This window comes from Scomber japonicus, chromosome 12 (assembly GCF_027409825.1).
Source record: "Scomber japonicus isolate fScoJap1 chromosome 12, fScoJap1.pri, whole genome shotgun sequence".
Classification (NCBI taxonomy): domain Eukaryota; kingdom Metazoa; phylum Chordata; class Actinopteri; order Scombriformes; family Scombridae; genus Scomber; species Scomber japonicus.
Genome location: NC_070589.1, coordinates 26041131 through 26067785, shown reverse-complemented (window position 1 = coordinate 26067785; position 26655 = coordinate 26041131). Strand labels below are relative to the sequence as shown.

General features: G+C 42.3%; 2 protein-coding genes across 3 annotated transcripts in view; both read right to left on the bottom strand.

Annotated features, from left to right (window-relative positions):
* Positions 1–6276, bottom strand: part of atp1a2a (ATPase Na+/K+ transporting subunit alpha 2a) — a 37969-nt gene extending 31693 nt beyond the window's left edge. Inside the window, exons 1-4 of the mRNA XM_053330773.1 lie at positions 6265–6276; positions 5180–5254; positions 3727–3786; positions 2724–2927 (exon numbers count right to left, since the gene is read on the bottom strand). Coding sequence (XP_053186748.1) covers positions 2724–2927; positions 3727–3786; positions 5180–5254; positions 6265–6276 — 351 coding nt within the window. The remainder of the gene's footprint in view (positions 1–2723; positions 2928–3726; positions 3787–5179; positions 5255–6264) is intronic.
* Positions 6277–12735: 6459 nt separating this feature from the next.
* mpz (myelin protein zero) lies at positions 12736–24916 on the bottom strand. Of its 2 annotated transcripts, none has more exons than XM_053330374.1 (6): positions 24716–24916; positions 23078–23244; positions 19133–19346; positions 18129–18258; positions 17570–17612; positions 12736–12857 (listed from the first exon to the last, which is right to left on the bottom strand). In XM_053330374.1, exons 1-6 carry the CDS (start codon positions 24759–24761, stop codon positions 12771–12773), a joined length of 687 nt encoding a protein of 228 aa, XP_053186349.1. In that variant the 5' UTR covers positions 24762–24916; the 3' UTR covers positions 12736–12770. The 2 variants fall into 2 exon arrangements, with proteins under 2 accessions (XP_053186349.1, XP_053186350.1); XM_053330375.1 differs by having other exon boundaries at positions 12768–13202.
* Positions 24917–26655: the final 1739 nt, after the last annotated feature.

Genomic DNA, 26655 nt, shown 5'->3' with positions numbered 1-26655 from the left:
GAGAAGATTTAAGAGTAAAAAAAACTCAGGGAAGCTCTGTCTTAGTGGGAGATTTAAAAGAAAAAGCTGTCTTAGGGTGTACTATTCCTGTCATCTTGGATGGTTCATTCAATCTTAGTCCAAGTAAACACTTGCGTCCCAAACCCAGAAAACCAAGAACTTAAGAGTTCAGCTCTGACTGAGGCAAACAAGACAGCACTTTGGCACTCTGGATAAAAGCATCTGCCAGCTGGGGTACTGCATGTCCTAAACTCCTGGAAAATAAAATTCCTAAATCCTGAAAAGCATGTTTTGGGAGGTTGTGCTTTCATTTGACAGCAACAACAAAATGTTTTGCTCTTTTACATTTCTTTTTTCTTTTACTGTGACAGTGCAATATCTTCTGAAGCAGGAAATACATCTGAAGTCTGCCCACTGGTTAAGACAAATGTCATATAACCACAACATCTGTGGCTCTAATCTGACTGCAGACCTTTATTTAATGTCACCTCTGCCTGTCAATTCCTGCCATCTCTCCTGTGTCTCTATAATAAATACCTCCCAAAAAATATTTTTAAAAAAGAAAGAAATACATCCTGACAAAATCACAACATTTGCCTCCAATTCAGTTGAGTTTGCAGCTTCTGGGTTTGTCTCTACATGGTTTTTGGAGATTTAAGTCTTTGCCTCTTCTCGCTTCGGGAGACGCTTGTTCTTGTTCACCAGCTGCACAGAACATCTGTCTAGACAGGTGACACATTTGAATCCACTAATGTTTTGTGATTTGAGAGGATAAAACGCCTAATTTTCCAGATTGCAAACATAAATTTTAAAATTGTGCAATAAATTGTGTCATTTCAGCAGCGCATGCAGGAGCCGGAGGATGCTGAACATTTTTTCTTTAACTGTAGAAGACAATGTAATCTGTCAACTCAATGGATACATCAAAATAATGATAATTAATCTGACAATAGTGATGTGTAGAGTTCTGTTAGGGTGGATTTTCATCTTAAATAAGCGCGTGTATATTATGCAAAGGCTCAAAGTGCCAAAGCTTCAGGCAGTTGGGTCTTTGAAGTAGCTCACCAGAGCATCCAGCTGTACATACCCCGTACTGAATGCAGAGATTAAATCGTGGGGAGATTAAAGTTATCACATATGTGCATGTGCGTGTCTATCTACTGTATGTTACTGTATATTATGCAAGGGTTTAATGCTGTCTGGGGTTTGAGGAGCACTCAGCGATGATTACATAATGACTCAGAGCTATAAAGTGCAGTATGGATGGCTGCTCAGCCCTATTTGCTCAGCGGTTGGTCTGAGTATTTATCCATGCTAATGTCAGGACCGACGCCAGCATCAGCGGTTGTTTATACGTCATACTCTCTGAGTGGGAGAAGGGACTCTGTGTGAGTCCATGTAGTTTGGATTTCTACACCGATCAAGCTCAATTACCTGTGTTTTTTAATTTCCTTTTACATTTTTCCACCTTTTTTTTTTTTTACTTTCATGCAGTTGACCTCCCTTCATATCTCCCTCTTTCCTCACTCTTATTCCTTCAGTAAATGTTGGCTCTGTGTTGGTTAATGTAACCTAATTGTGTTGCTGTTTTGGCCTGGGATCTTGGAAAAGAGATTTAAATCTCAATATGCTATGCTATGATATCCTAAGTCAAATAAAAAATGAGGATGAAAGCCTTTTGCCAATAATGGTTTCTCATTGAAGGTTAAGATGTTTGATACATGTACATTTATATGTGTAAGTTCATATTTACATGAGTATACGTTTCTTGATTTTCAATTGTATCATGATATTGTCATATTTGAAAATAATTTGAAAATAATTGAGCCATTTTAAGATTTGTTTTACTCAGAAGAGTTGAGTTTCATACAAGAAATGATTGTAAGGGTCTAATGATAGAGGATGTTTTATTGCTGAACCCTGAGGCAAATTTGGGATTTGGGATGTTGGGTTGCACTAGTTGATGTGACTGATACAGCCAATGCTACACAGGTTCCGATACACCTGATTATTCAGAAGCTTAAACTCTCCTCACTGTATTAACTGTAAATCTGAATTTGACACACATATTCTGTAATTGTACAAAGACACAGTCACTTTGGAAAGAACTGAAAGATAAAGTTGTCACCTTGTCTTGATATGATATAGAGTTAAACTCCTTTGTTTTATAAAAACAGCTACAGTGGACAATGCAAAAAAAAAAGTTATTTGGAATATTGCTATATGTTGTATGATAGTAGGATCCTTACATTTTTCTATTTTTAAAGATTCTCCCTCAGTGGAAAATTGGTATAAAGAGGTGTTAACAATACTCCAATTGGAGAAATGGACTTACATCACATTATCAAGGGACTCTAGATTTCATTTTGCCTGACTAACAATCCTGAAATAGGCTTCATTTGGTTTAATATGTGAAATTTAAAAAGAAAAAATTGGTATAATGAAGTACAATAGAACAATTGCACTGCATTTAAATACTGATTTGATCAACTTCTTTGTGACTTTTTCACAAATCTACCAAATTGTAATGTACATTTAGTATATAATGGGTTTGGGTGTGCATACTGTATATGTTGTATATGGAAAAATATTTGGTGTGCATTATGCTCCTGTGTGTGTCTACAAAGCTTCTCTGCATACCTGCATTTCACCCTGTGTGTCTGATTAATATGTAAAGCGAGTGATTGTACATATGCGTGCATGTTTTACAAGTAGTTTCTCACGTTGTCATTGACCGGCTCATCCTCAGTGGCCACCTGGATGCTGTAGGCCAGGAAACAGAGGATGGCACCGGTCCAGAGCAGGATGGAGAAGCCGCCGAACAGCTGACGGCAGAACTTGACCCACTCCGGGGTGGTGGGGGGAGGGGTCAGGGCGTTTGGACCATCTCTGGCCAGAATCTCCAAAGCTCTGGCACTGGTCAAGCCCTGAGGGACAGCAATTTTTTGGAATGAATGATTTTCTCCCTATCATGGGAATGTTATTGCAACACAGCGGCCCAATTTTCACCATGGCATATAAAAAGCTATTTTACTGCTACAGTTGCAGAACATCAAGTATTCTTGCCTGGCCTATTTAACACCACCAAGTATAATAAACTGGGTGACTTTTCTCACCTACAGTGCTGGAGACTGTAAAACTGCTGGATGCAACTTTACTGAACATCATGGACTATTTTACAGAAAAATCCATATAAATACCAAGAATAATGCAATTTAATTATATTGGATAAACACACAAACTGCCTCTCTTACCAGCTTTAGCAAGTTGTTGACAGCTTTACAGCGTGTGATATTTTCTGAGCAGCCCAGCAACTTTTTTTCCCCCTCAATACTAATCTTAAAAAGATTAAATCAGTTTCTTTACACCCGCAATGTCAAATTTAAAGAAAACGGCAAAGGGCAGCTACAGCAAAAATACTTTTGTGATTGGTTCATCTGTGTTTCGTATCTGCTCGTGTTTGTACAAGTAGTTCTGTCAAGGTGTGTATGTTTGTGTGTATGTGTTTGTGTGTGCCATTGAGGGATTAAAGATGAAGAAGGCTCACCTTGGAGATGCAGCTGTGGATCTAACTTGACCAAAGTAACGCTTGGTCTCAGTTTGAATGTTGCTTTCCAATAAAGGCAAGCAGAGATTACATCTCCATAGGGGATACTAAAGCAAATGCTCTGCGCTTGTGTGTAAGTGTGCCTGTATAAATAAGCGTGTGTGTGTGTGTGTTGTTACCCGTGAGAGGTCCAGTCCATAGCGTTTTCCCAGATCATCTATAGATAATTTGTGGTCATCCTGCAGGGATAAAATGTAGAACAATTTTGTGATCATTTTCCTTTCATCATGAACTGTACATATTTTATTCTACAAAAAGACATCCAATGTTTTCTGCAGGGTGTAAGCTAGAGGCTCACCAAGGCTAAAAATGGACAAGGGTTATGGTAATCATGAGGATGTACTGATAAAAATGAGAACATTTACACATCTCCACCTTCCTGAAAAATACACTACTCTGAATTTAACATGATTCTAGGAGCTGGATATATATGATTCATTCCTCAAGACAGATCAAAGAGGTCCAAGAGTCTGGTCTGCTGCTGCATCTTCAAGTAATGTTGAACTAGTTGCTAGACAATGCTTTTCTCCAGTAATAAAAATGTACCCCAATGAAAAAGTGCAGGTTTTAACATGGAAACACTGTTAACTGTTAAAAAAAAGATCTTTTTGACGTACTGTATGTTGTATTTATGAGTTCATTTTGTTATTTGGTGTCATATTGGTTGATATTTCTGTGGCTAACTGCCCAAAAGCCACTTCAGGATATTTCCACTAAAGCTAAAATATAGTTTGGTACCGTAGCAATAAAAATTTCAGCTACCAGCTGTCAGGATGGTGTCGGCCCCTCACAATAAAGGGCTAACTTTTTGCACCTAACAATAAGGAGAAATGTGCCAATTCCTCCAACAGCAGCCACAGTGGACCAGAATGAAATGCAGCTTCAAGTGATGTGGCCACAATCAATGACATGCCCAAGTGTTCACAACACAGTTTGCTAAGCTTTATTTATATGCTTCTGCACCCCAGTGTGGATCAGCCATTGTCTGGTGGTTGTTTACAGGGATTCTTGGGGAAAATGTATGTAGGAAATCACAAACATGAGGCAAGACAGATGAAAGTAAAATACAACACTTAGTCACAACAACACTCCTGGAAGTGCTGACAGTATCCAAGGAATCATTTTCTTTAATCAGTCACAGGCCAGCTTGATAATTGACAAGAGCTGCTTTATCAGAGAGCGCGAGCAGCAAAACTTACCCCAGTTTTCATGGGCATCGCTTGGCTGCGTTTTGACAGCACCTCAAAGAGTTACAGCTCTGCACAAGACAAAAACTCTGCAATACACTGCTGGTGGCCCACAAATTATTTAGTATCTTTCTGAGTACAAAGAAGAGAAGCCAGAGGGTGGTACAAGAGATAGGAGAAGATAGACTGGCTTAGAATTCATCTACAACTGAGTACGTTAAGCAGGTTGGATTGCTTTTTTGTTTACGGGCCACTGTTTTCATTTATAGCCTTGGTGTCTTTTGGTGTAATGTTATGTGGAAGATCATTTGGGAGCAGAAGCGATGGAATCAATCACTATGCAGAGTGAGTGTAGGTTAGAGCACTGACAGCTTGTTTTTCTTACCAAGGACACCTCCTTCTTCAGCTCATCCAAGTCCCTGTCCTTCTTCTTCCTTTTTCCTCCACTCTCGGCACCACACTGGAGGGAAAAGAAAGATTAACATACATGAGGCCCGTAGGCTATCATCCCAAACCTCCACAGACAGTAAGTGGGAAAAGTCACATGCTTGTAGCCACATTGTGCCTAGCCATTTACATTCATAGCCACGTATTACAAGCATCAGTGTGAGCACAATGGACTTTGTGTATACTGGTTCATTTCAATCTCCTGGCACTATTTGCAAACTATTCACTGAATATGGAGGAAAAATATTTTTTTTTACATAGAGCAAGTTCGTCATTTGTGTGAGAGAGTGAGAGAGAGAGACAGAGAGAGGGACAGAGAGAGAGAGAGAATGTGTGTGTATGTGTGTGTGTATGTGTGTGTGTATGTGTGTGTGTGTGTGTGTGTGTCATGAACAGTTGGAGAATGGTGCATCATGGAAATCATCTGCTGCTGTCAGTCTTTTCTTAGCAGCACGTGTGCATGTCAGTGAAGGGGGGATATACAGGGAGAATGAGAGGAGAGTGTGAGCAAGTGACACAGTGAAAAAGTAATCAAAAAAGAACCAAAGAGGGAGCACATAGCCGGTGGAGGGCCTGAAATGTGTCTGGCATAGCAATTTCCCCCTACTGTGTATGAGGAAGATTACCAGCCTGTCCTCCCATAAAGCTAAATGGAATGGGCCTGATGGAGAGAATAAAAACTAAATTACGTAATTACCCAAATAAACAGCAAGCAGGGAACAATACTTATGGAAGAGAAAACCCATCATCCTGAGATGTTACTGTCTTTTTAAAAAAACAGCATTCTGATGCCTAGAAATATTAAGCCCTACAGACGCAAAGTCAGTATTTTTCCATGATGCATGTCTATGCCATATGGTCCTACTGTACATAGGGTTGCAGTAAAAAAAAAACATAAACTGAGTCACTTTCACTGAGTTAAGGCAGAAAGAACAGATTTAAGTGATTGTAATAAACAAACAAAGAAATGAGACAATTTCTGACAATAACTATGATATTTTTTGTTTTGAAAAGTGGACTCACCCCTTTGCCCATGTTGGATGTCCAGGCGCCAGCAGGTTATAATGTGAAGGACACCGCTCACTGGCTTTGCCAAAGCTGAGACCTCCCGCTCCCACGTGTGGAAGAAACACTGGTGGCTTTTTTTGGGCCTGGCACCCCCCCGCGACCCCTCCACCCCCCCTACACACACACCAAACATCCCATTCCCTCAGTCCTTCCAGAGTAACCTGAGCCATACAACACCCCCCACCCATCACTCCTCTTCTCCCCTTTACTCCATTCCAACCAGATTACCCCCCACACCCCCACTCACCCACCACCACCACCACCACCACTACATAACATCAGAGGAGTTTATGTGTGTGTGTGTACCTGCACCTGCTCAATATACCCCCCCTACCCCCCTGCCCCACCCCCTCATAACACATACAGCCTGTCAGCCCATCAATCACTAATGTCAGCACAAGAAATGAAACATTGTACTCTACATAACATACAGTATGTGTAACAAAAGTGATAATGGGAGACTGTTATTGGCCCTAAATTATTAAAATGAAAAGAAAGTGGCGTATATTGCTGTTTGGATTCTGAACACAGAGCATGCTGAATCCTCAGGCCCTTTACTGCAAATAAGTCATGTATCATACTTTTTAATCATTTGCAGATTGATCTCCTAACATGAACTATTAACATCATTTTAATGTTTGTCTTCTTGCCTGCATTAAACGTGGCTTGAAGTCAATACGAGGCTGCAATTAGCTTAAAGTCCAACATATTTGAAACATATGGCCACTGTGCCCACGCAACAGATGCAGCAAATGATCCTGTGTCCGATAAGTACCACATATCTTCTCTCTAGTTGCAAAATACTTGTTGATTTTTTTGACTCCTTCCTAGATCTTATATTATACAGCTACTAAACCTGTATGAGCTGCATACTTAGATGTATGTGCCCTTGTAGTGCATTCCTGCTCAAGGCTTCTACTTTCATGTTTTCCTTTGCCCACATTTTCAGGGGTTATCATTTTGTCCAAGTTGACATATCAGGTAAAAATACATCAATAAATAGTTTTTTTGACATTAATGTACAACTTCAATTTTAAACCATTGGACAAGTCAGAGAAGTAATCAAAAAGGCCAATCAATGTGTCAAAAGGCAGGAGACATTCAATCTAATACTCTTGACTCTAACTTAAAGCTAAATGTAACTTTTGAAAAAATATAATCTTAAAAAAGGAAAAGAAACAATAAAACATACACCTCAATACACAATTCAATACAGTCTTATGATGACTAATGTCGACCCCATGACTCTTCTCTATTTCCTCTGCTACTTTATTTTAACATGTCAAAGGTAAACACTTATCAGACGTGTAAATAAAGCAACTGACTCAGAAATACCTTGGAAAGTGAATCCAGTTAGCCATTATTCTATAATTGCCAATTGTGGTCACATCAGGTGGTGTTCAGCACCTATAGGATTTCAATATTTCATACTACTGTATAGTGCCATCCAGTGATTATCAACCATGACAACTGTACATGTGTTTCTTCAAACATGTCATTAAAATAAATAAGGTGAGTAGTTCTGGAAAGTATTCAGGTTGCACTGGTGCTTAGGAGCTGGAGCAGGGAGGTGATTATAGCTTAGCTTACCTTAAAGGCCAGAGGCAGTGTGAAACAGCTAGCCTGACTTTCCAAAGTTAAAAAATACACTGACCAACACTCCTAAAACTTACTAATTAACATGTTTAATCAACAAGCAGAAAGTGTAAAACATGTGTTGCAGTAACTTTGCAGACAATCAGCAACGATGAAGAACACACTCTGTCATTTGTCAAAAATGCTACACCCAACAGCTTCCTTTTAAAGACACAAATTGTTATTTCTACATTTCTGACTGTGTGGGCTACAGATTTAGAGGTGTTGGAAGTTGTATTTTTTTAACTTTGGGCTGAGCTAAGCTAGCTGGATCCCCCTGCTTCCAGTCTTTATGCTAAACTCAGCGAAGCTCATCACCTCCAGGCTCTAGCTCCATATTTAACGAACATATATGAGCGGTATTGATCTACTAGTCTCCCTCTCGGCAAGCGAGTAAATGGGTGTATCATCTAAAATGTAAAACTATTCCATAAAAAATTATTTTATAATACCATTAAAAAGTTGACATCAACTGTAAAGCCTCTATGTGTAGGATTAGAACATTTCTGACTTTGGAAACTCTCAGTGGAGGTATTAATTCAAAAACACTGACAAAGTAATGCAAGCATCACCTCCTCGCGTCAGGTATTCGGGAGGTGTTGCTGAGCAGGTCAGTGGACATCACTTTAAGACCGTGGCTGTATTGTATGTGTAACTGAATATGAAGCAGAGCATCTCTGAAAAGGTCATACATGATCACTGAACCTAACTTGGATGTTAAGTCAGAAAAAATTAAGTCTCTCAGAAAAATACACCTAATTTTGTCTCCGTGTTATATGGAAAAAAGGTTGTAAATGGTCACTGATCATTTGTTTCCAGTTCATTATCTTTACCTTTTGGTAGTTGAGTAATATCGGGCATGAAAAGGTGAAATCGTTTTACTCATCACCTGCCTCTATGGATCAGAAGAGCTTCAAAGCTGAATTCCATAACCAAATTCCTTTTTTTACATGTTAAAAGAAAAATCTTCGGTGGTCATTGTTCAGCATTTAAAACCTGCAGATTACGTCCTCTAAAATGTTCTTAATTTGTATGCATATCTTGGAATAGCTAATAAAGCAATAATGAGTTTTACTTTCATGGCATCATCAGAGAATTCTCATATTCAAATAGTGGATATCTCATTTTGGAAGGGCTCGCTTTTTCCTTTTTGAAAAGTTCATGAAAGTGTGTCTTGGCAGAGATGTTCGTGACAGATTTGCACAATGCTTTGGACTTGGAACAGAGAGAAAGAAGACCATAGACATTTTCATCTGGGTTTACTTTGTCTTCTGTTGACAACAGCTGCGCTTGGGGGCTTTAATTTATTTCTTTTTATTTACGTTCTCTTTACAACATATTATACAGAGTCATCAAAAGTGGTTAGTGCTCTGGAATTACCACAAGCATTAAAATAAATGTAAAAAAATGTAAGAAGCTCCAGTCATTTCAAATAAAGGAATGTTATTTTGCAACTATGACTAATACAGTTCATAATACATACAAACAAAACGTTTTTAAAAGGCATTTTAATGCTGTATGTTTTATGTCAGGTGTCTGTGTGGCTTTTTTTGCTGTAAAAAGAAGAAAACATTCCAACTAATCCATTTGACTGGATAGTTAAACAGCGACTAGTGAAACAGATCTCCAGTTATAAAGATGTGGATTTTTAGCACCTCCATTCCCATTATGAATTTTAAAGGAACATTCAAGTCTAACACCATCTACCCTGCATATCAAGCACGCAGATCGCAATCCATCTTTGGCTCAGGGTTAGGGAAGGAGCACCTTTAAAAGAAAGCTCTGGGGGAAGAGCAGGTTCTATCTGTAGTGATACATATGGATTTTTGGCTTGGCTTAACACACCAGATAAGTCTCTTTCTCCAAGGCTTTCTCCCACAGCAAGCACCTTCCTCCCCTTTTTCTCCCCTGCCACATCGCGCTGAATCTGAGGCTAACTGAAACCTTATCCACCCCTCATCTTCTCTCTGTCACCACAAGACAACCTCGATTTCCCTTCGTCTCGGAATAAAACGTGCACGTGCAAGAGACAGCCACACAGTACCTTCCATAATACACAAGGTCAGAAATATAATGGTATATTCCATCAAATACAATTACATTCCTTCCCTGCCTCAATAAACATGTTCTCCATGTGTTATCTTACACACATGTAAAAAATGTCTCAAAAACATTATTTTGCTTTACTTAGGGTGACATACCAAAGTTTTTTTTTGCTTTATATCAAATCTCATTTTTAACACTCTTTAACTAAACACACATATACATAAAACACGCGTCTTTTTGACCAGAGGAGAGCTAGCTAGATTAAAAGTTTCTGTTTGGCGTCTTCAGTGAGAACTAAAGGCGAATTTCTGCCCATGTTTTTACCTCATTTGCCAGTAGGGGGCAGATGAGAGCGTTTTGGCATTCGAACCAGCAGAAAAAAGACAGTGAGGGGTCTGAGGAAGGAGAGTGGGCTGGCAGGGGACATGCCTTCAGGGGAGGGGGCATTTGAAGGGCAAGCGAATGGCCTGACGTCGATCATTGGGCAAGACGGAAGAAAGGGAGAGAGATGTCCGTCACTGAGTATGAAGAACAGAATGAAGAAGAAGAAGAAGAAGAGTAGAGGGAAGGACAGAAGAGAGAGGAGCAGAGCATTGAGCTGTAGGCCTGGCAGTCAGATAAGGACAGGCTTAAGGAGTGGAGTGGATTGTGTAAAGGCCTTTTCTGTTGGGGAATAATGCAGTGCATAGTCACTAGACGACAGGAAGAGGAAGAGATAAAGGAAGCCAAAGACGTAAAGAAAGACAGAATGAAAACTGGTTCGGAGTGAAGAGATGAATCCCAAGATGGGAGCTGAGATGAAGAGTGAATAGAGTAGTGAAGGCAGCAGAGGCGGCAGCGAGGGAGGGAGAGAGAGAGATGCGGAGAGAGATATCTCGTTACCAGCACGCGCTAAAATAATTAGCCCTGGGTTGGCAAGGAGAAACGCGTGAGCGGATTAACTGGACCTAAAATAACTCTGAGAGCACAGAAGCTGCACCTCTTCCTGGTAAGCCCTTTTGTCAGACTCCTGAGAGCGTCCGCCAGCCCCCGGGGCCGTGACGTCATTCCAGGTCGTCAGTCGCCGGCCTTCGAGTCAACAGCGGGCAGCCTCGCACAAACAATAAACACCGCCCCTCCACCCGTTACTGCTCGCCTCTTTCTCTTCCTTTTTTCCCACCCCACTATACTATCCTGTTGGCTGAAAAATGTGCAGCTGTTACAGTAAGCCTGTACGCTCTTATAGGGCCAGAAATAGCCCCCTTTAGCCAGGGCAGGGACACAGCGACAACCTCCATTAGTTCAAATGTGAGGGGATTGAATCACCTCGAGCTCGAGGGCTTGAACCTCTATCTACGCTGGCAGAGAGCAGGAATCATATTTCTCTCCTGCTATCACTCTCCCCCTCTCTCTCTGTCTCTCTTTTTCTCTATCTGAAGTCCAGAGTGCACTCACAGCTCTGCTCAGTGTGTGTGATTGAGTCGTAAACATTAAGGGGGATTCAGGGGACTCTAAACACAGAGGGATGTCTTTCGGGTTCCTCTTAAGGAAGTTATATGTGTAGTTAGGCCTTAAACAGTTTTACAGTTTGCCCAATGAATGCATACAGGGTCTCCGATGAGGCATTGTAAAAATTATTTGATACTGTTGCCACTGATATAGTAGGACTATTCGTACAGCCAGTGCTGTCTTGAAAGAGTGGAGATAATGGGAAATAATGGGGTTTGCATCAGGCTGGGCAGAAAAGGAGGGAGCAGACTAGAAGAGTGGAGGCAGTCATGGAGAAGTCAGACCTTTATCTATGAGAGAAAGAAAAGGAAGAAAAGAGGGAAAGGGAAGTGAGAGAGGAAGGAAGGAGGAAGAGAAACAGGATAGAGCAGTTAGCATATAAATCACTTTTGTAATTTGAATTAACAAGAAAAGTCAGGAAATTCACAGTGAAAGAGGAAGAAACGGGATAGGAGAGGGAAAAGAATGAAGAACAGTGCGAGAGAGAAGAGTTAAGAGTTTGACGCGTCGCCTACACCGCCGAAAGAAAAGAAAGAAAAAGCAAATTGGCTTGTCCCCACAGCTGGGAATTTGTGATGCGTATCGGACGCACTTGGAGAAAGCTTTTTTCGGCGGATAGGATCACAATGAAAGGAAAGGCAAAAACTGGGGAGCAGCTTTTTACATTTTGTTATCAAACCTCGCCATCTTAGGGTCTCGCTTCAAATGGCATATCTTATGACCTGACAAAAGTACTCGGGGTGCCGGCTGGTGTAAGAGATTATCACGACATCTCAGATCTCAGCCCATATAGCTACTGCGTTTACAGTCATCAGCCTGTGACAAGAGCAGATATGATTTGACTCATTTATTCCAGGACTCAGGTTGGCATTGTGGTAGATGTAAAGTAGGTTTGCAGTTTAACTTTGCTGATGGCTCCTCAGTAGACTTCCCACTCGCTTACCCTCCACGCCCCCCCCCCCCCCTCCCTCCTGCACCACCCTCATCCTCTCTCTCATGTTTGTGTGTTACTTGAAGGTGAGCTGGTTGGCAAGGCGAGTGAGGAGGCCAAGCGGTTGGAATCTCCCTATCCCTCTTTCACCGCCAGGCCCCTCCACTGCGTTTTTGCGGGTCAGCTCCAGCTCGATGGTCATCAGCACCTTATCTGCCGCCTCCCCCACACCTCCTCCCCCCACCCTCTCTGTCTTTCTGAATATGGTTCGCTGCTGTTGCTTGGGCTGGGCCTTCGCCAACACCTGGCGCACGGGCTGGAGCAGCCGGCCGGTGAGCCCGCCCCAGCCCCTCCCCGTATCCTATTTCTTATCCTTGCGTGACTCCTGCTTCTTCTTTTCCGAGGCGGCCGCCTTCACCTTGGAGGGGTCAGCGGGAGGAACGGGGCCCTGTGGGGGAGCAGGGAGAGAGGGGTCGGGGGGAAAACAGGGGAGGAGAGTCACTTCAGGAGGAAAGGAGCGTGAGGGAGATAAAGAGAGCAAGAGAGTGAGAGAGAAAGAAAGGCAGGCTTAGGGAGGGAGGAAGGGAGGGAGGAAAGAAGGGAGGAGGGGAGGGGTGAGATGTTAGAGGTGAGAGGATGAAAAATGGGGTTAGCTTGTCGAGTGGAGCTGTGTGAAGAGGAGAGAAAACACATTTAAGAGGAAAAGGAGGACAGAGACAGAAAGGGGTGAGGAGGTAGAGAGACAGTCCTTTTAGGGGAGGGGGTAGCAAGTGAGCTGGGGTGGTGTCCAGAGCTGTAACGGGGTGACAAAACAGGTAACCATGCGTTAGGATGGGACACAGTGGCAGGCAGGCTCCATACACCTGTGACACCTGAGTGAAAAATTATGAATTGCACACACTCATACGCACAATGTACACCAGACTGGGAAACCTTGTCATGTTTGTGTCATTCTTATCAATGCAAAAAAAAATAAAAAGAAACAGTAATTAGCAATGAATATGTTCAAGAATGACATCTAGGTTTTATTAAACTAAGACTGTATTTCAATGTGTAGTTAGGACATGCAACACAATGAAATACAGTCATTTAAAAGCATGTACTCATCCTTTATTTTAATTATTCAAAATTATTCTTTTTCATATTTGAAATCAAGTTACTTCCACTTTCACGTTATTTTTACCCCATAATTTAAAGATCATTATTATTCTTTTGGTTATTTAGATTTAGTTTTTTCTTCTATTTCTTTTGTTTTTGTGCATAAATTGTCCACAGTGAGGAATAGTTTGTTATATTTGAGGTCTAGAATATGAGATGATGCATCTCAAGGGGCAAACATTAAATGCAGAACTTTCATTTCACGTCCAAACAGAAGCCATTTCTAACTCAAACATTTATTGTAGATGTTGTTTGACTTCTGAATCAACACAGTCATATTTACTGGGTCTCTAAATCTCTGACTATTATGGTACACCAAAAAGTCCTACTTAAATAGAAAAACTGCTCTTTAGGTGCTCCACCTTAAACTTAAAATCAAAAGATTTGTTTTCAAAGCATATAACTGTACTACTGAATTAATAATGAATGTGCACAGACAGAAATAAAAAACTGTAGATGTTATAGTTTTGCTTTAGCTGTGATCCAATTTGGACCTGTTTGGCTTACAATCCAATATTTTAAAAAGACACCTTCAAATATTCGTACAACTACTACTTACATAATTCATCCATTCACTCCCACTCATTCTTTACAATGTCTGGGCAATGCCTATAAACATATCTGTGAAGAAATCTATAAAAAGGAAGAGTAGGAAGAGCGGAAAAGGGAAGTGAGGATTCACTTGAGCACAACAATTCCAGTAGGTAGGACTGGACAGAGTGGAGATAAGGTCAAGGTAACACTTAACTTTACATTAGCTGTATTCCGGTGCATTAACCTGTGAGTTAACCTATCAAAAAGTATCATAAGTGCAGGATAATGCTCTGATGGAGCTTAAAATAATTATATAGAATCATTATCACAACTGTACTGTACTTTTAATGATACTTCACAGGTTAAACTTGAGGCCAGTACACAGTTAAGTGTGACAGAGGACAGACAAAGTGAACGAGAAGCATGCATGAATCTGAGGTTCGGAGACTGAAGTGCTTTTGCTCTAATACATGAGGTTAGTCAGTGGTAGAAAACACACTAGAGGCTGCTTCTACCCACTGAATGTTCGACTAATAATACCCCGCTGATTGCATTAGAAAATTTATCATCTTTAATTATGCACTCTGAAAAAGCAGCACCCACTTGGATAAGACAGCAATCGAGGTGTACGCTGCAGCTAACATGCAGCGGGACAAGGAGACTATGCAGCCCATGTCATTACCTTCGATCATACTTACAGTCTCTCATTCATCACTGTATTGTTTACCATTATGCATCCCACGGTAGGCTCAGTTTGTGCTGCAATGTAATGCAGAGCTCCCACACTAACGATGGGGCTGTCTTGTAAACACACCCCAGCCTGCTTAGACAGAATGCAGAACCACCCTTGTTACAGGGGCTGCACACACTTCAAAGGAAATGTGGGTACAGTGGCAAAATAGAAGGGACTGGTTTGGAGGTAGATAGGTAAGTAGCTGTGTCCCCTGCTGCATACTAAAAAGAGACAGTGACAGGTATAGAGGGAGATTGAGAGGTAGATGAGGAGTGAGGGGATAGTGATTTTCTGTCCAGAATCGAAGCTGACCAGAACCCAGAGGACCTGAGGAGGAAGAGGAGAGAAACTGGAGAGGGAGTGAGGAGGTGGTGGTGGTGGTGGTGGTGGTGCGGAGGAGGATGAGGAGGAGGGTGAGGAGGGATCAACAGAGCGAGAGAGGGAGTAAAAAGGGAAGAGGAGTGGGGGAATTACAGACAGATAGATGCTTCTGATGGTCAGCAAGGAAGTCAAAGGCACAGAGAGGCGGGGAGAAGGGGAGGGAGAGGAGGAGGATGCAACTGAAGGGAGAGAGACAGGGGACCGGATAAAAGGAATGTGAATGAGAGAGAGCGAGGAAGGGAGGTAGTGAAGTGAAGTAGAGGAGGGGGAGGCAATTGGGGGATGGAAAAGAATGGGTGGGTTGTGCGTGCGTGTGTGGTGCGCGAGCTCAGATCGATACCGAGTGCACTCAATTATCATTCCAGTACAGAGTGTGTATGTGTGTTCAACGCTGTGAGCTTTCTTATGTGTGTGTGTGTGTGTGTGTGTGTGTGTGTGTGTGTGTGTGGCTGCAGGGTAAACTCCTCTCCCACAACTCCACCTAATGGGGAGTAGCACACACCACGGGATTCCTTTGTCTCTCTGTCTTGCTCACTCCCCCGTGCTCTCCCTCACCAGCCGTCTTTTGGAGATTTGTAGTGCAAGGCCAGCAAACAGAAAGTAACGAAGATGGTGAGGCTGATACAAAATTGTGTTGTGTCAGCAGAGTCTCCTAATAAGGGCTATTTGATCAAACAACCACTTATGAGCACACTATCAAATCCCACGAGTCCTCTGTGTGTGGCGTAGCTACAAGAGAGGAATCAGCTCTGAGGAGAGGGGGAAAATAAAAAATAAGGGAGTTGGCAGAAGGAAAAGCTGTTTTATGCTGTATATTTTTTTCTTTTAAATCGAGACTTGCAGGAGAGTAACTGTAAATGACAACGTTGTCAAATATTTCAGTGTCCTTTTGGCGGCGAGTTATTTATTCATATATGCACTGTCACCCGCCGCAGGCACTTGAGAGCAACTGACTACAGCTCAAGAGTAACCTGACAATCACACGACAGTAGAAAGAAGACAAGAAGACAGAGGGAGGAAAGAGAGCTCCCATGAGATGAGAACGAGTGCCTTTCTTTGAGGTAGAAAGAAGGGTTGGCCCTCATTGGTGTGCTCGCCCCCCCGCCCCCCCCACGTTTAAGCCATGGGGGCAAGATGGTACGCTCCTGTCCGCCAGCGGGAGCCCACCGGTTCATCTTTACATTTGCTTATACCTGCGGCTAAATGACATGCTGTCATAATAACACCTTTGATCTTCCACCTCAGATATCTTCATGTGTCTCTCATTTCAAAGCTGATTTTTGATTTAAGTAAACGCCTTGAACACAAATCCCCACACTTCTCTTTTTTTCCCCTATTATCAGCATTCAAGGCATACAGTCCATTACAATACACACCCGCAACCATCCACCTCCCCCCCACCCAACATTACCACAAAGTAATCAAACAGAACTTGCCCTGGTGCCTTGTACTCACAAAAGAATACAAGCCACCAAAATGTCTGATTAATCCACCACTTGAGGCTATCACACTCCCATGAGGAATACGAGGGGAACAAAAAAATACCCCCAAATCCTTGGCGTGCAGCAGCGTAAAAACCACTGATAACAGGCCAGACCATAATAGACCCAGTGAATTTTCATTTGACTCCCAGTGAGCAAAATCAGCAGCTCCTGTCCATTTTGCCACTCCGAGCAAATCAGAGTCTCATTCAATTCAGTAACAGCATTAGTGACGTGACCTGGTCTCGGCCATTTCACAGACGCTGGTTTGATTTTTGCCCTTTGGCTATTTACTCTCACCGTTCTGTTTGCCCCCCCCCCCAAGGGAGCTGAAGGAGTGGCGAGGGCCACAACTGAGAGAGAGGAGGGACAGCACAGGCTTTATAGCACTTCGAATGCTGAGACAGCACTAGAATTTTAACAGCTTGAACACTGTTATTAGTGTTTGTCGGGCAGTCTTTGAATGACATGTTATTTGGTTGTTGATATGTAGCTGCGAGGAGGAGCCGGCTAAGACTGTGGACATATTGAAGCTGTTCGGACTGGCGTTGGGGGAATGCGATTATGAGACTGTGCCGTTATGCACTGTCATGTTGGATGTGTGCTATTGTGCATCTGCTCTGAAACTGAATAGATGAATATTCCTTCTGACACCACGTTTTCTGAGCCCGACAAATATTCACAAACACTGAGTGCTATTGTAATCTCTTCAAAAAGACGTAAATTTACTCCTCAGCACCGGAATATGACAGTAAACCAAGCTGTTGCATTTGATGTTGTCAACCGGATGCACGGAGGAAAGAAAGCAGAGGAGGAAGAGGAGGAAGAGGAGGAGGAGGAGGGGATTGGGAGGGAGGAGAGGAATGAACTTGCCTGTCTCTGCTGTGATCCCTCTTTCTTTTTCTTGCCATGTTTGCTGGAGGGGACAAAAGAAAGACAATGTCAGGATGTCGAATATATCTCTCCCTCCAGTGGTCGCAGGGCAGCATTGCCTGGCAGCGATCATAAAGAGAACATCAACTTAATCTACGGGTCCTGTCTCAAACACAGCCCCCAGGTGCTAGATGTGTTAAGATCTCATAAGAAAGGATAGGTATAAGCAAGATGATGGATCCACCATCTTCATGATCTAGTGGATTATCCACCCTGAACCTCCACTTCACCGCCTTTAATCATCTTGCTTTGGACCTATGCTGTACTGTCTTTAGATTAAATCTAAATGAGAGATCATTATCTGTCTCTCTCCAGCTGACTGACTTCAAAATCTAAGCCTCACAAATCTAACCAAATCAATCCGTGGCACAGCAGCTATGCCAGCTATGCCAGCTTGGCCACACAGGTGTCGGTGCCAGGGATGGGCTCTGGCTTCAGCTCCAGTCCCTGGCACAGACCCGACTGGCAGAGCGCCGCCATCCACAGGTCGGGCACTGACCTGACACTGAGGCTGAAGACACGGCGCGCCACCAGGAACCTCATCAGGTAGTAGATGACCACGATGAGCACCAGCAGGCCCAGCACCACCCCGATGATGGCCCCTGTGATCACGCCAGCCTGGATGGGCACTGTGGGTGGAAGAGAGATGGGGGTGTTATAGTATGTAGGCAAGAGGAGAAGAGAGTGTTGTAGATTTTTTTTTTTAAAAAGGGGGAAAAAAGGAGGGAAATAGGTGACAGAGAGGGGTTGGGAGTGTTTAGAAGATGCCAATAGAAAAGAAAGGAGTGAAGGTGTGAAGAAACAAAAATGAGAGAAGTAGTAGTAACATATGTTTTCGGAGGAGGGAAGAAAAAGAAAAGAGTAAGGAATCAAATCTTAACAGAAAAGGGAATGAGAGATGAAAGAAGACTAGAAAAGGAATGTGAAGTGAAGTGAAGGTAAAGGTTGAATGAAAGATAAAAGTGCAGCACAGGCAGAAGGAGATGAAGGGAGGAAGAGATAAGGTAGGATAAAGGTGAGAGTAAGGATAGAGTAATGGAGAGAGAACGTGGGGGAGGGGATAAAACAGTGCAAGATGACGGAAAAGGGGAAAGAAATGAAAAATGGGAGTGGATGATGAGAGGGAGGGGGGAGAAAAGGGAGTGAAAGGGATGCCTCGATAGCAATCTCAAATTGAAAAAAGAGATAAAATTGTAATTGATTTCATTTAACGGGAAGTGCGAGGAATTCTAACGAGGATGTGCGACGACTAGTCTTGAACACCATATTTGCTTTAGCCTGATGCATGCAGCAAATTGAGATTAATTTCAGAGTTTGGATGATTATAACAAGAATTGAGAACAGTTGGCTGCTGACTGAAAAAGAAATTCACCAAAATATGCCATATGGGTTCAGTGGAAAGCTAATGAGCAGACACAGATGTAACACAATGCAAGCATTACACATTACATACTGGGGAATTTGATTTTCCTGAGGAATCCCCCACAGGTACCCCCACCTCACCCTTTTCAAACACCAGTAGGCGGACGCTGGAGGGCCTTCCCACTATGTCAGGGGGGTTCTTAGCGTCGCAGGTGAAGGTGCCGTTGTCGCTGAAATCCAAGTTCTTGATCAGGATGGAGCCATCACGGCGGCCGGGGTTCCCCACAAACTCCAGTCGGTCCCTGAATGGTCCCTTGTTGTCGAGGTAGGCAGCGCCGCTGGTGTAGTGGAAGATCTGAAAGGATAGAGGGTATGGTGTCACCATAATCGTCACTAATCACAAGTGTCAAGAATTTTCCATTTAAAGGTGGAGTCAGCGATTCTAGAAAAAGCTCGTCCAATACACTTTTTGTCAAATACAACAAATATCTCTTCACAGTCCACTAGTTGTCCGTTCAGTGTGTGCACTTAAAAAAATATGGTTCATAAGGAGTACTGGTTCTGTAAAAGAAAGTGGCTTGAAGCAAGTCACTACACACTACAACAGTCAATCAGCATGGGGCGATAGTGTACAGGAAAGGGGGGGGAAGTCATCAGAGCAGCTCTCTGTGATAGGGCTGTCAAACTTGAAATGAGCCGTAATGCATTAAGATGAATTCAGTTGTGCTGCTCTGCTGGTCTGTGGTGCCTCTGCTAGCTCAGTGGGGTGGTAAGCTAGCAATTGAGCCCACAGATTTGTTGTTGCTGAAAAGTAAAACAGGTGCTTTTTAAAGAGTCGACAATCAGCTTTATTTTTGTTTGAGACTTTTCCGCATTGTGTAGAACCCAAAATGCTGCTTGTATGGTTGTTGTTGTGATTATCTGCTTCAATTTAACAAAAAACTTCATTAAAATTAGCTTACTTTACTGTCAATAAGGCATGCAATAGGACAAGCTAATAGTTTTAGAGCGCCCTCTGCTGGATCACAAGGCAAACTATTTCAAATGGTGTGATGTGCTTAAAGAGACTGCAGCCTACATTTCAAACATGTTATTACAGCTCAAATATGATCTTTTCACCACGCCTTCAAAAGAATGTCTGAATTTCAAATAAAAAAGTGACACCCTAGTCTGTGGGGATATGACAGCCCCCCAATCTCCAACACCTGTCGAAAGGTGGGAGAGAGAAGCTGTAGCCAATTCACACAGAGAGTGATTTTAGACGTGCTTTTGACGTCTGTCACTCGGGAATCAGTCAAATCAGTCACTTCTGTTTGATTAAATGCATCAATCGACACTCAATCCTAGATGTGAATGAGTGACGCACATCTCATAAAGACTCCCTTTAGTTTATTACGCTCTGAGTCCCTTTTGATCACATTTAGTGAAGCGTAATCGTAACCATAACTACACTCATTGATCAAGTTTTCCTCTCTGTCTGTTTCTTGCCTGGGTAATGTGCATCCATGAATTTGGGGGGCAGAGCTTGTGAAGGAGCATGAAGGGAGGGGTGTATTTGTTTGGGTGTTCAGTTCAAATATCAACGATCTTTCTCCAGAATCACTGACTCAATCTTTAAAGATTTTGGTCCATCCTCTGATTTTGTTTCCTTTGGTGATTCAAATTTCACTCATAATTGGAATGTCCTGTACAAAATAATAATAAAAAAGGAGAAGTCTAGTTCATAAACTGCACCGATTAGTAGAGCAACCCATATGTGTCCATATCACTGTAACATTGCAAGATATTTGAAAACTGTCAAGTACTAAAGGCTAAAATTAAATATTTGGTGATGTTTGTCATGTTGCTTCCTTCTTAAATCAGATTGTGTCTGATTCAAAACTGTAAAAACTTGTGAATTTAGTGCTCAGCTCCAGTCTCCAGTGAACTTATCTCTTTAGTCTCTCAGTTTACCAGCTAGTCATTTTGTCTGCTGTCAAAACGAAACGCTCAAAGGTGATAAAATGCTCCACATAGTTTAGGAGGGGCTGCATGGTCAGGTAATTATTTGCCACTACAAGTAAACCCTTTCATTTATACATAATCATGTGTTTCATTATTGATATATGATATTAATTAGAGTACATTTACACTAAACATAAATTGGCTATTTTGGGGCAGCAGAAACAAGTTGTGAACACATCAATGACGTATCATCACCTTGAAGTTGATATTTTGAACAATTTCTTATTTACACCTCTGACAGTTACAGAGCAACATTCATTTGGAGTCCTGTGTCTTTCCACCTGGTGAATTTAAGTCCAATATTCCCTCTCCTTAAGCTCTGTTTTTGGTCTTAAGCAACTCCTGAGGGAAATATCTGGCTCTTTAGCTGCTTAAATGCACCACTATGTTCACCAGCTGGTCGCTTGCTGTGCCTATTTACTTGTTTAGTGCTGAGAAGGTAGTGTACAGTGGGTTTTTACAGCTTTTTCTCTGAGAACAGCTGCCTGCGGTGGCTGAAAGAGACATTGTGGGACTGCTGTGAGTGAACTAAAATGGTGAAGTTGCAGCCGGACAGCTAAACAATGAGCTGAAACTTGCCACCGAAGCTCAGTAAAGCTGAGCGGAGCTGCTACGTCGCTGATAATTCTCTATAGGTTCATCACTACAAGCGACACCCCTGAATTATGCATTATCATTTGATTTAAGTCAAAATTGTGCCAATTTCAGACTATTTTAGTTTACAGTCTTGTGGGGCTGCTTGTGTTCAGACTTAATTCAATATTTTAGAACGTTTACTTTAAAGGAATAAAAAAGACTTTTGTAGAAAATGTGTTTGTCTGTGCATCTCTTAAAGTTGAATTTAAAAGAGCTGTTAATTGACTAGGGAGAAAGCCTTAAATGGGTTGAGTGGTACAACACGGGTAAGGAGGGTTAAGTGGTGATGCTCAAGGCTCCACAGGGTCAAAACTGGTTGTAATTTTCATATACAATCAGTTTAAATTGTAAAGCCCATTAGACACATAAGCTGGTTCCATGAATTACACACTGCCTTTTACATGGTACACACATATCAGATATCAAATACGACATTTCAAAAGGACAAATGCACCATGACAACAGATAGATGTATGAAACTGTAAATCTATCTGGGCAGGTAAAGAAATGAGCGACAGAAGATAGAGAGAGAGAGAGAGAGAGAGAGAGAGAGAGAGAGAGAGAGAGAGAGAGAGAGAGAGAGAAAGTGCTAGGAAAACAAGTTTCAAAGTGCACTGCGGGAGAAGGATGAAGGCGGCTGAGGTGAGGGGAGGAGATAATGAGAGAGGAGGGGTGGGACAAAGAAGGAAAGGCTGGAGAGGAGGAGATTAAGGGAGGTGGACAGAGGGAGGCGCAGTCAGGATGGGGAGATAGAGAGATTACAGAGATGGGAGGGCGATAAGGGCAGGGAGAGTGAAATTAAAGAGCAGGAGGCTGAGAGAGGAGAGAAACTTGCTGGGCGCTTGTTATTTCCTGTTGCAAATTAATACATGCATGCTTCACTTGTGTGTTAGAATAAATTGGAGTATTGTTTGTGTGTCCTTTTTTGATATTCACACAGTGCTGTATTTGTCAGATTAAACCCACGATTCCTTTTGGCGATCTGCATTCATGCTGCTCTCTGAGAGTGCTCTACAAATTGCTCAAAATTTATGAATTTGACTTAATTTCTGTTCCTCTTTGTTCCTTCTAGAGGCTTTGAAAACAAAGTCTTTTTGAAAACAAGTGTTTTTTCGCAGCGAACGTAGCTATTGTTGGCGAGTCTACATTTCTGTTCTGCAAAAGAAGTCTTTGTATTTCCTTTTTAAGTGCTTCTTTGTAGCTTCTCGCATGTGAAAAAGGTCAACTTCAAGTAGGAATACACATCAAAATTTCATGTAGGCCAATGAAGAGAAAAGAGGAGGGCATGCTCCTCCACTGCAGCCTTAATTTTATTTTTTTAGTGTAGCTTTAATGTGTACATGTGACTCATTTTGAATTTCTTGTAAAGATTTTAAATAACTAAACTTCTTAATATGTAAACTTTAAATGATGTATAGTTTGTGTGTGAGAGTGTGTGTATCTTACAGAGATGCTGTCCCGGGAGCCATCAGGCCTGTATGTCCAGGAGAAGGTGACGTCGTCTGAGGTCCAGCGCCAGGAGAAGAAGGAACAGGAGAGTCGGATATCGGAGCCCACCAAGGCATGGCGTTCCCAGCCGGTGTAAATCACTATGGCCTGGGACTGCTCGGGCACTGGGAGCCAAAATTAATATGATCAATTCACAAATAAACACACTCAACACAGTTCAACATGATTTTGATTTAAAGTTAATGTGGGTTTTACTCCACACATCTGAACACCTCACCTCACAAGTTGTAAACATGAGAAACTTTTGCATTGTATTGATTATCATTTAACCTTGTTTTACTTTGAACACTTTCCCCCTCCTAAATCACCTAATTCCTCAATATATTTCCAGGCCTTGATTTACTTACAAGACACCAAGCGGTGCTCATACAACAACTTATTAGTGTCCGCACTCAAATCCAAAGAATACTTGCATATGCATCAAGACACTGCCCATGTATTTGTGTTGGATCCACCATTGATTCAGATATTTGCTCAGTAATTATTTGGATTATTACTAGAATATTGGTGCTGGTCAAAGTCAAAGGGGAACATCATTTTCTCTATTAATATGGATTGTGTTGGCTTAATCATGCACACTGTCTATGCTTGAATAATATTTAATGATTAATGTTAATTTGGTTTTGGCTGCAAAAAAAAAAAAAAAAATCAATGTTGTACTTCCTCAGAAAATGCACTCAGTATCTCAAACAACTACCAAACCCCCCCAGGAGTTGCAAACCCCATGCCGAAACAACATCATTTTTGTATTGTTCCGTTTCACTTAATGGGCCACCACTAGTCACACTACTCTCACAGCGACATTAACTCTAATGCCCCCAAGTGTTCCGAAGCTTTCTGCCTCTTTTAACACCCAGAGAATAAAGTTCACAGCTTTCACTGCTGAGCATCCTCGAGCGATTGCCTTTAGTGTGGCCAGCCCACGCAAAGCTTGTCAATGAAATCAAGCTTGACATCTTTAATTAAAATTCTGACAAAAAAAGTGAAAATGTCTGACAGGAGGGAAGTGGAGAAAGCCTTCTGCTTTAGAGCGAAAGCTTTGCCAACTGTCAGTTTCAGAGTCATAACATTAATATTCTTTAACTTTGCAAGTTAAGAGACACCTGCTTTCTAAGAGGAGGACAGATGGAGAGTGCTGTTCTATTTAACATGAAGCATCTACACATCAACTATATGCTCTGCAGATGCCCTAATTACCCTTTTTTTAATTAAACCAATACAGGAAATACCAAGATATCAATTAAAATGCCTTAGTTCATGTTCAGCCAGTGTAGAGAGAGGTATTACTTTTCAGTGAAACATCAATTAATTCATCACTAAGCCTATTGACCCTTTTTACTATCAAGTCCATCAGTTTTCAGATAAGCACTAAAGAAGAAAACAGAAAAGGCCCTCTTCATCATATCCATATTTAACCTTTAACCCCATATCAGTAGAGAGATAATTTCTACATCTTCACATTCAATAAATGATAATTCAGTGTGGGGTTTTCTTTGAGAACTCTCATCTAAATAAAACTTAACAAAAAAAAAAAAAAAAAGAAGTTCAAAGAAGATTTTTTTTTCTTTTTTTTACCTATTCCCAGGAGTACAACCGACGCCAGCGCCAAAAACGTCAGCATGGTTTCTGGCTTCTTATGGAGCTCCCAAAAGAACGATGCCGCAAACCTGACAGGAGCCTGTCGAGGAAGAAGTCCCCAATCTAGAGGAAGTGTGAGTGGAAGGAGGAGAGAGAAAGAAAGAAGTGAAGTGGAGGGGCGCAGGATGCCAGGACGGAGGGTTTCAAAACAGGACAACAACAGAAAACCCACTGTCCCCTTGTTTATACCCAACCACACCCCTCACCCAAGGCCCGGCCCGGCCCATTCCTCCTCTCCACATCACCCTCCTCCCCTCCTCCCTCCTCCTCACCACCACCCACCCTCACTAACTCACTCACTCACTCACTCACTCTTCCTGCCATTTTTCTCCATTTCGTTCCTCATTGAAACAAATTGCACACATTAACTTTCAAAGTGGAAGAAAAAAAAGAGCTGCGGAGAGGCACCTGTGCTGTAGTAGTAACAGTAGCTGGTGGATTAATTGCATAAACAATGGGCAACTTGGGGCGAATTTGTAAATTCTGCGCAGCATTACAAAATGATGAATGTAATGTGTTAGATTACACCCCAAATGTGATGTGATTGAGTTGAGAGGGAATGCTAATCAACGCTTATCATGTATAGGTGCAAGCGAGGGTGTGTGACAGGAATCATGACCATCTGCAGACCGCTTTGTATGTGATCACTGTTCATACATAAATATTACATGGGGATGGGTGGGAGGTGCAAGCCTGTGCTGTGTTTACAGTGAGGGGTTGAGGGCAGGGGGGGAAGGGGGGGGGGTGAAGGGGATCCTGCAGCGAGGTCAGCCCAGTGCTCTCTCTCCTCTCTCCCCTCTCCCTCCATCCCTCTTGCTCCTCTCCCTGCACTTTCACCGGGTCTCAGGCCAGCGGCCCAAACAAAGCACCAACTCTTCCCTCTCTTTTCTCTCTGTCCTCCCTCTCTCCAGATTCCTGTCGTTTGCTGACGTCTAGCACTTGGAGACAATGGAGAGAGAGGGGGACAGGGGCTGACTACCCATCTGTCAATGGCGCTTTCTTCCCCTCCGGCCTCTCCCTTTCTTTCTCTCCGGCCTCTCCCTTTCTTTCTCTCCGGCCTCGTTTTTCTGCTGCTGTCCAGACAAAGCTGTGTATTCACCGTGCAGCGCCCACTCCTCGCTTTTCCAGTAACACAGACAGCGACAGAGTGGGGAGAGACCTGCTATATATAGATGAGTTGATATGAGGACAAGGCGAGATGCACCGAGTCGAGAGCAAGACAAGCAGCAGATAGAGAAGCAGACAGGAGAGAAAATGAGAAAAGACGCAGCGGTGTGAACAAGTGGACACGCTGGAGAGGAATTTCTGCAAAACCTCATTTCTGGAGGCCTCATTCCATCATTTTGTCACACGACATAAATATGCATTCATTTAGCCTCTGGCATCGTAATAGTGAATACATGCACAAATTAATGGTTCTGCAGTACTCCTCAACTCCAGCAAGCTGGATTCACTTATTCTCAATATGAAGTGTAAACCATATCAATCATGATTTGACTGCTACCCCACTTGGGAATGTATATATGATGAGGAAGAAGGACGAGGAGGCACTTGACAAGGATGTCCACTTCATCCACTTCACTTTATTTCATTGAGCCTTCTTTTCCAGGCTTGCTGGGCTAAAATCAAGGACTTCCTTTCAGTGGGGCTCTTGGCCAAGACAGAAACAAACCATTTAGTAACAGCTCAACTTTTGCTTACATTCGAGACCACAGCATACATTTTCTTGCCACTTCTGACAAATCACAACTGCTCATTCATCTTAACACCTCAAATACCCCACTGACGGATCAGCTGAACAAAATGGACCATCTGCCAACTTGTTGGCGCCAATCAACTGTCTAAGCTTTGGCTTGAACGTCTAAATCGCGACATCC